The 18,452-nt window shown below is 40.6% G+C and overlaps 1 protein-coding gene across 4 annotated transcripts in view; it reads left to right on the plus strand.

Annotated features, from left to right (window-relative positions):
- LOC147030281 (homeobox protein Hox-D3-like) overlaps window positions 1–18,452 on the plus strand; it is an 80,632-nt gene that overhangs the window by 53,675 nt on the left and 8,505 nt on the right. For 3 of the 4 annotated variants that reach the window (XM_085874175.1, XM_085874176.1, XM_085874177.1), the window contains exon 4: window positions 796–873. The exons of the other annotated variant lie outside the window; for it this stretch is intronic. In XM_085874175.1, coding sequence (XP_085730301.1) covers window positions 796–873 — 78 coding nt within the window. The remainder of the gene's footprint in view (window positions 1–795; window positions 874–18,452) is intronic. 4 annotated transcript variants of the gene reach the window in all.

The raw sequence follows: 18,452 nt of genomic DNA on the forward strand, positions 1-18,452 counted from the left end.
AGAATGAATTTTTTTTTAAAGAGTTTCGTTCAATCCAATATGGCTGCAAACTCATGTGACCTATTAATTATTTGGGAACACCCTGGCATCCCCAAGGCTTGGGAAACATGTGGCTGAAGTTTCCCCTTGATCTGTCAAGCCATTCTGAAGAAGATTTTTAAAGGTTTATTCTTCCAAACATCATAGCTGTCATACCATGTGACCAATGACATCAAAGGTGGAGAACATTTTTTTGTTCCTCATGGATAGGCAAATCATACCTGTAAAGTTTCACATCAATCCGTTCAGCCATTTTGAAGAAGTTTTTGAAGGTTTTTATGTTAAAAACAATATGGCTGCTGAACCACATGACTGATAACATCATCTTTTTGTTCCCCCGTACAATTTAGCCCGAGATGATCCTCTAAAATTTTCATACTGATCGGATAAAGTGTTCAACATATGCAATTATGATGTCATAACGAAGCCACCTATGATGTCATCAAAACAAGAAAAATAGCAATCAGAGATTGCAGATCCTCACCAGGACTGCTTTTGTGTGGTGTATTTTATGTGGCATTTATGCATTGGTGTGTTACATAAATAAGAGACAAAAAATAGAACTGTCACTTTATAACTGCTGGCAGTGATGACCGTGTACCAAGACGTCCCGCTTTGATGCAACCCAGCTTTGATCGGACACCTGACCCTGACCCATGGCGTTTTTTTTTATTATTATCATTCATTATTAAATTTAACTTAGAATTGGATTAAAATAAATTCAATTCAAATCAAATGAAAGACCATATACTGCAGGTTCAGTACTTCATTGGAGTCATCAGAAGGAACCTGAACAAGCAAAAAGCAAAGATGAAGTCATCAGGAGGAACCTGGGTAGGATTCACATTTCATCTGCTACTCCTCCACCCTTAAACCCACACAGGCACAGCCAAGTGAGCTTTTTTTAAAAACAAATAAAAAAATTAGAACCCATAACAAAAATTAATCCTAGCTGCCAGACCATGTTTCCGATCAAGTTGAAATATAAACCTTCTATTCCCCATCACAACTAGATCAAAAATCTGAAGTGTCACGTCAATTGATTAAGCGGTTCCAGAGAAAACACTATTTAATGTTTTTCTTCAAACCAATATGGTTGCCAAACCATGTGACTTATCAATTATTCCTCAACAAACTTGTACACCCATGGCTTGGAGAACATTTGAGTGAAGTTTCCCCTCAATTTGTCCAGCTGTTCTTGAGATTTTTATAGGTTTAAGGGTAAATCCAATATGGTTGCCAAACCATGTGACCTATGACATCATATTTGTGAACCTTTTGTTCTGCCATGGATATGCGGTCATACATGCAAAGTTTCACCTCGATCTGTTCAGCCACTTCAGAGAAGAAGATTTTTGAAGGTTTAAAAAAAAAATAATAATAATAAATATATATATATATATATATATATATATATATATATATATATATATATATATATATATATATATATATATATATATATATATATATATATATATATATATATATATATATATATATATATATATATATATATATATATATATATATATATAGCTTCCACATCACGTGACTGATGGCATCGTTAATTTTTTCTGTGGACCATTTTATCCCAAGATGACCAACAAAAATTTTCATACTGATCAGATGTGGCGTTCTACATATGCAACTATGACATCATAACAAAGGCACCTATTACATCAAAACAAGAAAAGAGAGAATGTGAGCGGCGCTTAGACCCCGTGGGGTCTTCCACCCCACGGGGTAAAAAAAACAAAAAAAAAAAAACACTTATTCTCCCATGAGGAGTACTTGCCATGTGGCAGGTTTCAATTTTTTCCTTGGTGCGGTTTCAGTGATAGAGGTCCAAGTTTTTTCCATTTTTTCCAATATGGCTGCCATACCACGTGACCTACAACATCATAATTATTATTATAACATTCTGCATGAGTAGTTGCACCAATGGTGAAAATTTTGTCTCAATCCATCAAGTGGTTGAGGAGAAAAAACAAGAAAGTTCTGTGCTGACAAACAAAGAAACACAGACAGAGAGATAGACAAACAAATAAACAAATGGACCCAAACGCAATACCCTCTCCTTCGGCAAGGGTAAAAATCACTCGCTTCCCATGGGGAGTGCTTGACACGTGCCAGGTTTCAATTTGTTCTATGGAGTGGGTTTCAGAGATAGAGGTCCAAAGTTTTTCCTTTTTTCCAATATGGCTGCCACACCACGTGACATACAACGTCATAATTATCATTAAAATATTCTATATGAGCAGTCGCACCTTTGGTGAAAATTTTGTGTCAATCATATAATTGGTTATAGAGAGAAAAAAAAGAGAGAAAATTAGCATGAACGTATGTAGGAACAACCTGAAAACATAATGCCACCAGAAATTACTTCGTTAGCGGAGGCTAATAAAAACAAAATAATCTTATGAACAACAAATTTCACGTCTGAAGTATTTTCACAAATGTTGCATCAGGATATTTCTTTGGCAGGTGAAAGTACAGTACTGTATGTCATAGATAGAGATAGCTGATTTTACATCATGGCTTCCATGATCTCTACCAGGTCTGCATGCATAGATAAATCACATATAGATAGATAGTTGTCATTATTATCATTAATAAATTTGTTGTGAACACGATTATGAAAAACAGAAAAAACAAGGCTCATCATTCAATCTGTGGCTTGATAATAAAAGTCAACCAACTAATTAAATGAGAACATCACTCTGTAGAGCACGTACTGTACCTCCTACAGGCTGAACAATTTACTTTTTGTATCCCACTCATCGGCTGGATCTGTATCATGCGAACCTCAACCACAATGTAACTGGCTTGTTATTGTCACCTCCACAGCTCATTCAGCAAGTTTTGTCATAACTCGTCCACAACATTTTGATATACCATGCCATATATAGTTTTTGGCCCCATCCAGTGGTGTAGTCTAGGTTTTTGTAGTGAGTATACCGTGATGATCCCCGAATCCCTCCCCACCTTTGCCACATCTGTGCCGGAGCGACACCCCATAAGGCATAAGGCCTAAGGCCTAAGTCACATTTGCCACGGCGGCCGTGGGGTCTACAAAATCTACGGCCCTAACAATTATAGGGTGGCCACAGTATTTCCACGGTCACACAATGTAGCAATCACATATGTTTTTATTTTTCTGGTAGCCGCACGGCGTATTTAGAAATTGTGCAGACCGAAAACGTGGGGGTGCCGTACGGTCTTTGATTTGATGTCGCACGATGACCTTAGGGTGTTCCTGCAGGGGCGATATAATTTTCAAGGCAGACACAAGGTGCCTGCAAGGTGACCGCAGGGGACCACAGGGGGGCCCGAAGGCGAACGTGCGGCCAGACGGACGGTAACAAGCGGGTTCTTTTTTTTTTTCTTTTTTACCAGTTCTTTTGTTTCAGCTTGTCGAATTGCTATGGCGAACGTAGAAATGAAAAAAGTTATAACTCTGCGCTATAATTCCACGGCGACCCCTACGGCCTGTAAAATATAGCCAAACAGCGTAGGGCTACCCTGAGGCCACCGCAGAAACTCTGCGGCCACCGCACGTTTCTGTCAATTCAGAGGGCGTACGGCCACCGTATCCTCGCCGGAGAGCAAATGTGACTTAGGCCTAAGCACCACGGCACTAACACATACACTAAATGCATCCACACACAATTGAGAGCATTCTTCAAGACTGGGTATGTGTTATCAACAAATTATAGCAACACAGACTACAACAGCCAATGACATTTACAGCTGGGAAGATTTAAACGCTCTGGACTGATTTTCTACCGTTTAGTGATCCCTCGTGATTTTGCATGGCTGGAGGATACGAATTAAAACTATGCACACTTGTCTTCCAAACCATTCATTTATTCATTCACTCACTTGCCATTGCAGTTAAAGACCGAATTGCGGCAAATTTTACAAAGAAAAAAAAAATGACTATATGACACAAATATTAAAATAATCTTCTATTAAAAAGTCCATAAAAAGGGCACAACATCAATTGTATGCAAACATGCAGAGTTTCAAAATATCAACATTAAAAATTCTAGTAAGGTGTAATGTGTATAGTCATACATCTATGAAGCCAAGAAGGGATGGATTGTGAAAGTAATATAAATTCAGGTTACAAAAATATTAACATTACATTTGTGATTAGTTCAAAGATAAAATGCCAGTCAGTGATCTTGAAAATCAACGTCTATTCATATTCAAAATAAGGATCAAGAAGAGCATGGGACTATTGCTAAATCGAGTTGCATAATCTTCGTGGGGGTGGGGGGAGGTAAGAAGGGGGTGGGTGGGGTAACTAGCCTGGTAGTCTACAAAACTTTCCAAATATGTTTGTACTCAGGCATCTGAGGTATGTTTTGCCTCCTTGCTTGTGTGGCAGAGCGATGGCTTCTCAACCATGTTGTGATGTATTTCCTTGGCTCAAAAAGACTTACAGGGGACCCATTGATGCTGATCATCATCAAATTACTTACATTGGACAACAACAATGTAGATCTCTTGTCCGTGCATACATTGTTCATTCGACTGAAACCCCTTTCCCACTCAGCCGTGCTGCAAGGGATGGTCTGCATGCATCGTATAGGAGGTTTTAGGCTTTGAGGCTCACTGTGTGGGTGCTCAAGGAAATCTCTCATACTATTAACTGCTTGGTCTTCACGAAGATTGAACCACCTGCACAGTCGTTTCACTCGTGACTCACCATACCGTATGCCAGGTGTTGATGGCCAGTTGCTTGTGTCCAGAATGCTGAGATCAAGAAGCATTTCACTTTCAAATGAGGCGCTTCTCCATATTGTTGATCAGACTTTGTAGTAATTGCTTTGCATTGATTGATGTGAGCTTTCCATTTGACTCCAGGGAAACCGATCCAAAATGTCCCGAAGCCTTTGCTTTTAATGCCACCTCCGACATCTCTCCTGGACAGTCTTTGAATGACGCCAGCAATCGGATGGTGCGCTTCAGAAGCTGTTCTGCTCTCAATAGTGCGATTGAATGGGCCTGGAGTTGCTGAGACAGGATTGCAAGTTCAGACAGTACATTGTACACGAGTCCAAGGTCACACAGAAATTCCTTGCTTTGCATACGATGTGCCAGACCTCTGTATGTTTGCCTCTCTGCTGTTTCTTGTTTGGTCTCCCGCAGCATTTTCAAAGTGTCTGTTGAGTGCTTCATATGATCTCCACACAGCCTTCACAGCACGGAAGCTGCTGGCCACCCATCGCGTATTTAAAACTCTGACAATTTTCCTGACTCGTGAGCCCACTTCTAATGCTGCTTCCAGAAGTTCCCATGAATTTTTATTGGACTGACTGTAGAGATTGTGGATCTTCTCCATGAATGCTTTGAAGTGGTTGATTGACTGAACCTCATCCACAGCATCAGATAGAGCCAGTTCCAAACGGTGGTTCATGCAGTGCCATGTGAAGAGGTTAGGGTACCTTGCAGTCAACCTGGTTGCCACACCAGAATTCTTTCCTAACATGACACTGGCTCCATCAGAAACAAATGAGATCAGTTTCTTTTGAAGCCACTCTTCACTGAAGCCTGCAGTGTCCAAACAGCTCAATAAGGCTTCCTCTATACCCTCTGCCTTTTGGCTTTCTAGCTCAACCAGCTCCAGAAACACAAATTCCGGAGTAGCTCCATCTATAGAGGCTCACATTGACATTCATAGCAGATTTGTGGCCGAGAGATGTAGCCTCGTCAATGAGAACAGACAACTTGGTTGAAGAAGACACAATGCTGTTAACAATTTTCTTCTGCATCTATTTTGCCATGTGTTCTACGATTTTTGTGGAACTGTACCTTCAGTGCAGACTAGTGCCCATGCTGACACCATTTTTTCCCTGAAGCTCAATGAGATTGTCATGGTCAGTGAAAGGTTGGTTCATCTTAAGGGGCTGTCACACCTTGACGTTTTAGCCAGCATATGGCAAGGTCTCAAAATATATGTAAAACGCTGGCGTACGCTGAACGATTGTTGTTTTTTAAAAAAGTTTTGGGCGCATAATAACGTGTTAAACGTATGCATAACGTATTAGTAACATACACAGAACGTTTTAATCACATATCGATAACTTATACCAACGAATGCTTAGCATGTTGTTGGCGTTCACAACCTATGCCCAACGATAGTCCAACTTATGCATAGCGCGGCAACGTATCGCCGACGATCACATGGCGTAGGCCATTCATAGGCTGCGGCTCGACAATTCAAATCATAGCCGCACTAGACATCGAAGTGTGAAGCAGCTATCACACCTTGACGTTTTAGCCAGCGTATGAAAAATTTGCCGATCCAAGCTGGCACACATCGAATACCTTATGGGTAAGTTTTGTATACGTTAAGAGCACGCTGGCATACGTCGTCATACGCCGAGTACGTCGAGAAACTTTCTTGACGTACTCGACGTATGACACGTTCCGCATACGCTGGCATAAGTTGTAAGCACGCTAAGCGATCATTGCCACACGTCAAAATATGTTACTTGTACGTTACTCATAAGTCGAAAAACGTCGAGGTAATGGTTAGCGTCAGTGTTCCAAACTCCCTGTTTTTTTTTGGGGGGGGGGGTTTCTTTGGTATGACTGTGATGTTGACACTTTGATTCCTAGTGCGGTTACGATTTAAATTGTTGAGCGGCAGCCTATTAATTATATTATAACCGCAATATAAATCGAAGTGTCAACATCACCGTCATACCGAAGAAAAAAATTAAAAAATATAAAGAAAACCAGGGAGTCTGGAACACTGACGCTAACCATTACCTTGACGTGTTTCGACTTATGAGTAACTTACAAGTAGCGCGTGTCGACGTGTGTCGACGTGCGTCAACGATCGCGTAACGTGCCTACAACACGTTACTCATTGGTTACAAATAAGTTTCGGGTATGCTAAACATTACGTCGATGTGTTTCGACTTATGAGTAACTTACAAGTAACGTGTGTCGACGTGTGTGTAACGTGCCTACAACTTATGGCCAGCGTTACGTGTGAGTCATACGCTGGCATACGTCAAAAAATTTCAAGCATGGAAAATTTGTCTAAAACCTCGGCATACTACGACGTATACCAGCGTACTACGAAAAAAAGCCAGCGTGCTCTTAACGTATACAAACTTACCCATAACGTATTCGACGTGTGCCAGCGTTTTAGCCACATTTTGCAAAAGTCAGGCATACGCTGGCTAAATCGTCAAGGTGTGACAGGGCCTTAAAGGCGCTGTCACACCTTGACGATTTAGCCAGCAATGGCAACGTATAAAAATGTATGTAAAACGTTGGCGTATGCTGAAATGTTGATGTTTTTAAAAAAGTTTTGGTCGTATTCATAAGGTGTTGGTCGTATGCATAACATATTAGCAATGGGCATAGAACGTTTCGTTGTCTTATAGATAACTTGTACCAACGAATGCTTAGCCTGTTGTCGGCGTTTACAACATATGCCCAACGATAGTTTAACTTAGGCATAGCACGCTGCACGTATCACCGACGAACTCGTGGCGTAGCCTGTTAAAAACCTGCCGCATGCCGATTTAAATCATAACCGCCTGAAAATTGAAAGTGTCAACCACGCAGTCACACCTTGACGATTTAGCCAGCGTATGCCGACCTATGAAAAATTTGCCGAACCAAGCTGGCACACGTCGAATACGTTATGGGAAAGTTGTGTATACGTTAAGAGCACGCTGAAAAACGATGAAGTACGCCGTTATATTTCGTGGTACGTCTCTTACCTCTTGAAATTTCAAGCATGCTGAAAATTTTACGACGTACTCGCCGTATGGCTCACACGTTCCGCTACGCTGGGAATAAGTTGTAGGCACGATATGCGAACGTTGACACACGTCGACACAAGTTCCTTTTAAGTTACTCACAAGTCGAAACACGTCGAGCTAATGTTTTGCATACCTGAAACTTATTTTCTCTGTCAAGGCACATTTTTTTTTCTCCTTGGCTCCGTGAAGGCACGTGAAGAAATATCTGAAGTTGTTGTTGTTGTTTTTTTTATTATTTTTTTTTTTAGTCCATCACGAATTTTAAAATGTATTCGGACATTTGCTTTTAAATTTCGACGTGACAATATCCTCAAACAGAAAATATTCATAGAGGAGGAACTAAGAATAAGACATGAGCAAGCTGAAGAGGCAATCGGACGTGACGTAACGGCACGTGACGAAATATCAGAAGTTATTGTCGTTTTTTTATTTTTAAACGCTGCCAATACACCATTATACGGTAGCTGTAAATTTGAAACACGTTCAGCAAGTTCTGTGATCGTCCGGAAGACGTCAACCAAATAAGTCTACACACGTCAATATGCGTTGGAGGTACGTTACACATAGGATCACAGCACGTTACTCATAGGTTCGAAATAAGTTTTGGGCATGCTAAGCATTACCTCGACGTGTTTCGACTTGTGAGTAACTTACAAGTAACGTGTGTCAACGATTGTGTAACGTGCCTACAACACGTTACTCATAGATAATAAATAATTTTTGGGTACGCTAATCATTACCTCGACGTGTTTCGACTTATGAGTAACTTACAAGTAACGTGTGTCAACGATCGCATAACGTGCCTACAACTTATGGTCAACGTAGCAGAACGTGTGAGTCATACGCTGGCATACGTTGTAAAATTTCAAGCATGCTAAAATTTGAGGACAACCGCAAAGTGCAACGATGAAAGCCAGCGTACTACGACGTATGGCAGTGTTTTTCAGCATGCTCTTAACATATACAAAAATTACCCATTACGTTTTTGACGTGTGCCAGCGTTTTAGACGAATTTTTCATAAGTCGGCATACGCTGGCTAAATCGTCAAGGTGTGACAGCGCCTTTAGCAAGGTAGTATGCTGTCCAGTGTGATCACAGCATTGTATTCTGTTTATTACTGGACCCACACACAAACATGCACACACGTTTTCTTGTGACGGATGTTTCTCCTCAGATCAATATTAATCCACAGGAGGGGAGTCTCTCGTTTTTGCACGCCGATGGAACCGTTGGAGACTGGAATAGTCTGAATGCATCAGGTGTCAGAACCCCCAATGTTGACACTTCCAAGAGAGCTTTGTGCGGCTAGTTTGCATGTAATCACCAGGTTCAAGTGCACGAGTCTTCAGCATTGAAGTTAAGCACTAAATTGGATGAATTTTTTTTTTTTTTTAATAATGAGCTATGGTGTGAACAATAGCACTATGAGGATGAGGCATAGGCCTAAGCCAAACTCAAGGGAAGGCAATAGCACACTTGGCCCAATAGTCATCCTCATGGGCCAATCAAAGGTTCACAGCTAACTGACAATATTATTGCCTGGACCTGAAACAATATTATATATATATATATATATATATATATATATATATATATATATATATATATATATATATATATATATATATATATATATATATATATATATATTATAATCCGAAAACAGAATTCAAAAATAACTTTCCATTCGTTCGTCAGAGCCGTTTGACAGAATTTGCATATTTTTCCACCGCTGCCTTTAAAATCTCTAATTTAATCATTAAGTCACAGAGCTTAGTGGAACTCCTTATTTTGTCAGTCTATACTTCCTCTATATCCTCGTGATGAAGGAAAAATTATTCGGATGATGGTGGAAGAGAAATTCCTTCCGGAATGTTATTTTTCCCAGTACGAAATGCAAGCCGCGGCTAAACTGCGAAACATAAGCCGTTTTTAATCGGATTTTTGAGGTAATCTCATTACCACCCTATAGATACTGATAAATCCGAAAACAGATTGAAAATTTTTCGTTCCATTCGATGGCGAGGAGCCGAAATGTACGCGGCCCGCCAACAATCGTTTTTTTCTCTAATTTAATCATCATAAGTCCGACAACCGAATGATACCCCTCGTTTCGTAGGTCTATACCTCACCTACCTCCAAGTACCGATGAAAAAATTATTTATATTAACCGCCGCTTAAGGGAATTAATCAGCGCATTTTATTTCCTGTTCTCAAACTACCCAAAGCTGCTTTAGTCAATAAAATACCAAAAATCCTCCGATTTTCACCTAGTTTTCGACATTGCGATTTAGCCGATGGCTATCGACTGCGAAATCTGAAAACAGAATTCCAAAATATCTTTCCGTTCGTTCGTGAGAGCCGGTAGAGTGAAACTGCATCACAGCCGTAAGGCCTAACGTTAATCGAATAGGCCAGCGGCGCGAAGTCCTTTATTCGCTCATAACTCGACAACACAAAGCCACACAAATTCAACACACACATCATCGTGCAGGTAATAACGTCAGGCATCCGGCGATATCAGTTATAAAGGTGAAAGAAGCCATTTTGGTCGCTAAAGGGGCCCCGAACCGTTGAGGCCTACAACTATCCTAGGCGTGACGCTCCGGGCCGCGAAGCCGCGATTTTTTAAACACTCATAAAATGACGAAACAAATTCCGAAAACGTCCAAACATACCTCAAAATGTTCAGGTAGTTTTCCGTCCTCCCTGAGGTCGCCTTAGGATAGACCAATAATTAATTGGCCAATCCCCCACCCCCTCTATTTACATGAAATGTAAATCGCCCCACACACACATTGCAGGAATTATAGAGGGATTAACTAATTTGTATGCGACTTTCACTTACCACGTGTAGTGTTAGCATTAGGCTGCTCCTTTTCTGTAGTGTCATCCGAAGCGGCAGTAACTTCAGGGCCAGGCTTCCGAAAACAGTGTAGTTTGCTTTCTTTTCATAATGTTAGCTAATTAAAAACTTGCAACGCCAGCTACTGTCAAACACGTGTTCATCGTTGGAAGGTGCGTGAGCGTGACGTCAGGCCTAGGTCACGTGTCACAGCCAGTGAGCCACCGCGTTTCACGCTTTGTAACAGCACCGCACTGGAGTGGGGCTGAATTTTATGAATGGACATGAATGAAGTAGATGGCTTCCCCTGCAAGGCTTATTTTATTGCAGTTATACTCTACCCGGTATGTGGGAACAAAATCAATGAACTGAAAGTTCTGTCACAAAACTATATCGTTACGTATCCTTGCGCAGTTTTAAGTGGGTATACAGAAATCCTGGAGCTTTCTTAGTGGGTATACGGCGTATACCTGTGTATCACGTAGCCTACACCACTGGCCCCATCTCTCAATGGTGAACAATCACCAGCAAATTTTTTTTTAAAAAAAATTCGAGTATTCGGATCAGGATCTTCACCAAAATCGAATCCATTTGTCCTTCTCACACACCTAACCTGTCCACCAAGTTTTGTTCGAATCCGTCCATAATTTTTTTTTGGGGATATCATGCTATATATCGTTTTTGGCCCCACCTCTCAATGGTGAAGAATTACAAAAAAAAATAAAAATTATTGTATTCAGATCCGGATCTTCACCAAAACCTCATCATTTCCTCCTTGTCACACACCCAACCTGTCCACCAAATTTCGTTTGAATCCATCCACAATACATTCGAGGTATTTTTTACTTGCAAGTTGTTTAACAATCGAATCCGGTAATGGAACAGCAATCCTCATATAAACGCTTTCATTTCATCATTGTGCAGTTTCATAGTTTAGGCAAAGCACACAATGGTTCCCACTGTGAGTTCCTAACGGTGTACAGTATTTGGTAAGTGACGCCACTTGGCTTGTGACATTCATCAAGTCAACGGTGATAATAACCCCGACATCCCCCTGTAAATGGACGCTATTGAGATGTGTCATGAGATCGATACTTTTATTGAAGAAACGCGATAGCAGGATGGCGTTTGTTCGTCTCCTTAACTGTGTACTCTGGGTTGGTATTTTCCACGGAATAGGACCCGACTATAAACGCTCATTTAGGTGATTTGCAGGTTTGCGTCGTGGAGAGACTCTTCCTTTGGACTCGACGTTAAGCCGGGTATCCCCTCTCCAAATCATTCACGTGTGAACGTGAAAAATCCCAGGGTATGGTTTCGAAAATAAAATGCTTTTGCATGCAGTTACCATGGCCAAATCCTAAATACTTGCCATAAATTAAGTGGGCACTGCATGGATCGGTAGCAGAGCTGCACCTCAGTTTAGTGATGCAATCAATAGACTGGATGATCAATTCCGATTGAATGCGCATTTGCTCGATATATCATATGAACAAACCCCATAGACACAAATTGGTGAAATGACATTACAAAAACACCATCAAGGCATTATACAACATCACGAGCTTAGGTAGTCCGGTTTAGTTAACGTTTACCATGTCCAAAACCTCAATGAAAAGTCGGGTGTGTCGTCGCAATTCCCAGAGTGGAGAAATAGCCACGGAGTGTGTTCCTTGCAGTCTCGGACCAGCATGATTTCGCTCCTCAAACACGCACTCACTCGTCTGTACAACTTCAACCTTCCCATTGCTTATCTGCACCAGATAAGGACCACGCCAGGTCCAGCTCTCCCCCAAACCTCTCGCTCCCCCAAATCTCTCTCCCCCAAATCTATCTCTATCTCTCTATATCTATATCTATGTCTGTCTCTCTCTCTCTCTCTCTCTCTCTCTCTCTCTCTCTCTCTCTCTCTCTCTCTCTCTCTCTCTCTCTCTCTCTCTCTCTCTCTCTCTCTCTCTCTCTCTCTCTCTCTCTCTCTCTCTCTCTCTCTCTCTCTCTCTCTCTCTCTCTCTCTCTCTCTCTCTCTCTCTCTCTCTCTCTCTCTCTCTCTCTCTCTCTCTCTCTCTCTCTCTCTCTCTCTCTCTCTCTCTCTCTCTCTCTCTCTCTCTCTCTCTCTCTCTCTCTCTCTCTCTCTCTCTCTCTCTCTCTCTCTCTCTCTCTCTCTCTCTCTCTCTCTCTCTCTCTCTCTCTCTCTCTCTCTCTCTCTCTCTCTCTCTCTCTCTCTCTCTCTCTCTCTCTCTCTCTCTCTCTCTCTCTCTCTCTCTCTCTCTATCTCTATCTCTATCTCTATCTCTATCTCTCTCCTGTTTTCATTAGACTTTGGCTATTTCTTTATTTCTCTTTGCTTCATACTGATCTATTCTCACCTCTTTCCATTTCTCTTTCTGCTTGGATGTTATTGCATGCTTGGATCGTTTCAACTAAATTTTTTACTCGAGTAGTGCAGCTCGTGTCAGCCTTCTTATCTGGTGGCGAAGCAGTTTCATGACTGGTTGTTTATGAAAGCTTTTGCAATAGCACGTGACCATGTAAGTCTGCTAGTTTGGGTTTTGATCTGCTTTGTGGTGATCTCGTAGACTGTATCTTTGTCGTGACTTCTCCGTCATGACTGTTTCTGAACCACTTGTACACGCACGTACACGCACGTGCGCACACGCACGCACAGGAAAAGAAGACTGTTAATTGAGGTTTCAGTACCCAGTGAGTTTGGTCTAAATAATGCAGAAATCAAGAAAATGACCAAATATCAAACCTCAATAATGAATGAAAAGATCCTGGAAGTTGTAGAGTGGCAAAATTGTACTAATGATAATAATTGGAGCAATGGGAACGATAAAGAAAAACCTCACAAGATCCTACAAACAATCCTGGGAACATTACCACAAACGAACTACAGTTGAAGACTGTGCGGGGCTCAGTGACGATTGAAGGCTGAAAAGAACCATCGTAACAAAACTCTGAGAACAAGAAAACTTCACAACTTAGGCCATGAATCATGATCCTTCACCCAAACGAAGGTGGATACTTCGAGTCCTGGGAGGGCTCCGTTCTGCTTTCTGAAACCCGAATTATGGAGATAACAATCAACGACACACTCACACCATAAAATACACACAAAGACATCTGCTCATACACACAAACAAACATCCCACATACTGTCGCATGTACGGCATCCACCCTGACCGCAAGCAATAAAGGATGGGAACTGAACATGCCAGAAATTAATATCCCAGAGATAGCCAGCTTAAGGATGACACACCACCAAGCAAGTTGGTGTGCAGCACCTATTCTCACATGCGTGTCGACAAACACGCACAATTGGCCAAACAAACGAATTACCATGATTGATTGATTTCCCTCCAAGGGTATTCAATTAACCGGATTGGTCAACTTGGGAAATATGCGGAAACCAGACAAGTACGTTGTGACTTAGAAATAAATAAATACATAATTTCATTGAACATGAGATGCAGCACAAATCCCAGACAGGAAAACACAGTTCGTAAACTATTATAAAACAAAACTTAATACAACAAATAAACTAACCCCCACCCCCACTCTCTCAAGCCCTCAGATTAGTGGTGATACCCACATAATTATTCACACTGAATCTGGTGAGATACATAAAGGCTGGCAGTTATCCCAGAATGACACAGTGTGCTAGAGGTGATAGAATTCACCAGAATTGAGTGCCATGGGAGTGTAGTGTAGCTCTATCAAGGGGTGGCCAGAGAAGGGCAGAAGGAGAGATATCACAACACCCCACCTTAAGGTCTCTCGCTGTTCCTTTTGTGCCCTCAAGGAATTGTCTTCAGCACTGAACGGGCACTGGCCAACGGTGTGTCATGCTTGCACATAAATCTGACCAATCAATGCTGTAACCACCAACCAGCATGGCCAATGCCATGCTGCCTTGCTTGCCACGACTATGCTGGAAGGTCCCCCCCACCCCCAACCCCCTCTTCCCATCCTAGTGAATATCAGATGGAATGGGGCGGGAGGGGAGGGTAAGCCAGTTTAATATGCTCAGTGTAAGCCAGTTTAATACACTCGGTGTAAGCCGGTTTAATACACTCCGTGTAAGCCAGTTTAATACGCTCAGTGTAAGCCGGTTTAATATGCTCAGTGTAAGCCAGTTTAATACACTCAGTGTAAGCCAGTTTAATACACTCGGTGTAAGCCAGTTTAATACACTCAGTGTAAGCCAGTTTAATATGCTCCATTGAAACCTGTTTAATATGCTCAGTGTAAGCCAGTTTAATATACTCAGTGTAAGCCAGTTTAATATGCTCCGTGTAAACCAGTTTAATATACTCAGTGTAAGCCAGTTTAATATGCTCCATATAAACCAGTTTAATATGCTCAGTGTAAGCCAGTTTAATATACTCAGTGTAAGCCAGTTTAATATGCCCAATGTAAACCAGTTTAATATACTCAGTGTAAGGCAGTTTAATATGCTCAGTGTGCAACAGTTTAATACACTCAGTGTAAGCCAGTTTAATACACTCAGTGGAAGCCAGTTTAGTATGCTCATTGTAAGCCAGTTGAATAAGCTCAAGGTAAGCCAGTTTAATATGCTCAAGGTAAGCCAGTTTAATATACTCAGTGTAAGCCAGTTTAATATGCTCAGTGTAAGCCAGTTTAATACACTCAGTGTAAGCCAGTTTAATACACTCGGTGTAAGCCAGTTTAATACACTCGGTGTAAGCCAGTTTAATACACTCAGTGTAAGCCAGTTTAATATGCTCCATTGAAACCTGTTTAATATGCTCAGTGTAAGCCAGTTTAATATACTCAGTGTAAGCCAGTTTAATATGCTCAGTGTAAACCAGTTTAATATACTCAGTGTAAGCCAGTTTAATATACTCAGTGTAAGCCAGTTTAATATGCTCCGTGTAAAGCAGTTTAATATACTCAGTGTAAGCCAGTTTAATATGCTCCATATAAACCAGTTTAATATGCTCAGTGTAAGCCAGTTTAATATACTCAGTGTAAGGCAGTTTAATATGCTCCATATAAACCAGTTTAATATGCTCAGTGTAAGCCAGTTTAATATACTCAGTGTAAGCCAGTTTAATATGCTCAATGTAAACCAGTTTAATATACTCAGTGTAAACCAGTTTAATATACTCAGTGTAAGCCAGTTTAATATGCTCAGTGTAAACCAGTTTAATATACTCAGTGTAAGCCAGTTTAATATGCTCCGTGTAAAGCAGTTTAATATACTCAGTGTAAGCCAGTTTAATATGCTCCATATAAACCAGTTTAATATGCTCAGTGTAAGACAGTTTAATATACTCAGTGTAAGGCAGTTTAATATGCTCAATGTAAACCAGTTTAATATACTCAGTGTAAGGCAGTTTAATATGCTCAGTGTGCAACAGTTTAATACACTCAGTGTAAGCCAGTTTAATATGCTCCATATAAACCAGTTTAATATACTCAGTGTAAGCCAGTTTAATATACTCAGTGTAAGGCAGTTTAATATGCTCCATATAAACCAGTTTAATATGCTCAGTGTAAGCCAGTTTAATATACTCAGTGTAAGGCAGTTTAATATGCTCAATGTAAACCAGTTTAATATACTCAGTGTAAACCAGTTTAATATACTCAGTGTAAGCCAGTTTAATATGCTCAGTGTAAACCAGTTTAATATACTCAGTGTAAGGCAGTTTAATATGCTCAGTGTGCAACAGTTTAATACACTCAGTGTAAGCCAGTTTAATATGCTCCATATAAACCAGTTTAATATACTCAGTGTAAGCCAGTTTAATATACTCAGTGTAAGCCAGTTTAATATGCTCAATGTAAACCAGTTTAATATACTCAGTGTAAACCAGTTTAATATACTCAGTGTAAGCCAGTTTAATATGCTCAGTGTAAACCAGTTTAATATACTCAGTGTAAGCCAGTTTAATATACTCAGTGTAAGGCAGTTTAATATGCTCAATGTAAACCAGTTTAATATACTCAGTGTAAGGCAGTTTAATATGCTCAGTGTGCAACAGTTTAATACACTCAGTGTAAGCCAGTTTAATATGCTCCATATAAACCAGTTTAATATACTCAGTGTAAGCCAGTTTAATATGCTCCATATAAACCAGTTTAATATGCTCAGTGTAAGCCAGTTTAATATACTCAGTGTAAGGCAGTTTAATATGCTCAATGTAAACCAGTTTAATATACTCAGTGTAAGGCAGTTTAATATGCTCAGTGTGCAACAGTTTAATACACTCAGTGTAAGCCAGTTTAATACGCTCAGTGGAAGCCAGTTTAGTATGCTCATTGTAAGCCAGTTGAATAAGCTCAAGGTAAGCCAGTTTAATATGCTCAAGGTAAGCCAGTTTAATATGCTCCGTGTAAGCCAGTTTAATATATTCAGTTTTAGCCAGGTTTATATCATCAGTACAGTGCATACATCAGTTCAGGTGCTCAACACAGCCAATTCGAACTTGTCTTTTTGAAACCTCAACCCCACACTCCTGGCTTTCCACCCAATGTATCAAACCTATGATCATGACAAAATGTATGACCACACGTATACAGACCATGATGAAGACTTTAGCAGGAAGAGAATAAAAGTTCTCTGTCTGGGAGTTCATAAATTTTATCCATTGTTGACCAAACTAATTTCCACGCAACTCACGGGTTCTTTGCTTAATTTTTGCGAGTCCGGTAATTCCGTGCATGTAACTTACCATGTACAGACCAGCTGTGTTCGAGTTCAGTCGGGGTTTCGCAAGGTCCATTTGCTCAGGCCAAAGCATGGACAGCACGACTTGCTTTCTGTACATAATGGGATACCCACGGGGTGCGCAGTGGGATAATGCAGTGCTTGTTGTGGGGAAACCTATGTTTAAATAGACAATCTGCAGACCCTGTTAGATTTATTTGCCAAAGCAAAGTCAAGCCAGGTTATAGTACTTGTATTGGAGACTTCCATCGTGGAGGGATGGACTCACTTGGTCATGTACTCACTTCCAATATATCTACATCATGGGCACGTTCCCCTGTGGAGATGAATTCAGGTAAAACTGCCATCTTGGTGCCATATGTGGTAGAAGTGCACCACTGAGCAGGCTGTCCTGAAAATTGTCATGAAAAATAAAAGTACATACAGTGCCGAGAGAATGTCTACACCCCTTTCAAAATGTTTACCTTTTGTTGCCTTATAGCAGGGGTCTCCAACCTGCGGCCCACGGGCCACATGCGGCCCCTTAGACGGATTCATGCGGCCCGCGGTGCCATATTAAGTTTACATTACAATGCGGCCCGCAAAAACTGCCAATTTGTCAGGGTCAATGATCAAAGCGTTCTGTAATTTTTATTATGATTTTGATTCATACAAGACACATGTGTTTTTAACACGATTATTCATTTATCATATTCGGTGGCAAGAAAAATATATTCAGCACTAATTTTTGTTTAAATTTCTGCATATTAATGATATTTTTTTTTCGGAATTTAGCATCCTTTTTTGGGTGCGGCCCTCCGCCCCTCACCACTTTGGTTTTGAGGCCCTCCGCCCAAAAAGGTTGGAGACCCCTGCCTTATAGCCTGGACTTTTGTTTTTAAGCCTGGAATTTTTGGACTTTATAGCCTTTTGTTGCTTTATTGCATTAAATAAGACTTTTTGCACCTTTATTTATACATTGTAATCCACAACTTCCAAGTGAAAAACAAATTTTACAAATTTCAGAAAATTAATTAAAAATACAAAACTAGAATATCTTGGTTGGATAAGTGTCCACCCCCCTGAGTTAATACTTGG

Source organism: Eptatretus burgeri, chromosome 3 (assembly GCF_056783735.1).
Source record: "Eptatretus burgeri isolate ZD-2024b chromosome 3, Ebu_testis_v1, whole genome shotgun sequence".
NCBI lineage: Eukaryota > Metazoa > Chordata > Myxini > Myxiniformes > Myxinidae > Eptatretus > Eptatretus burgeri.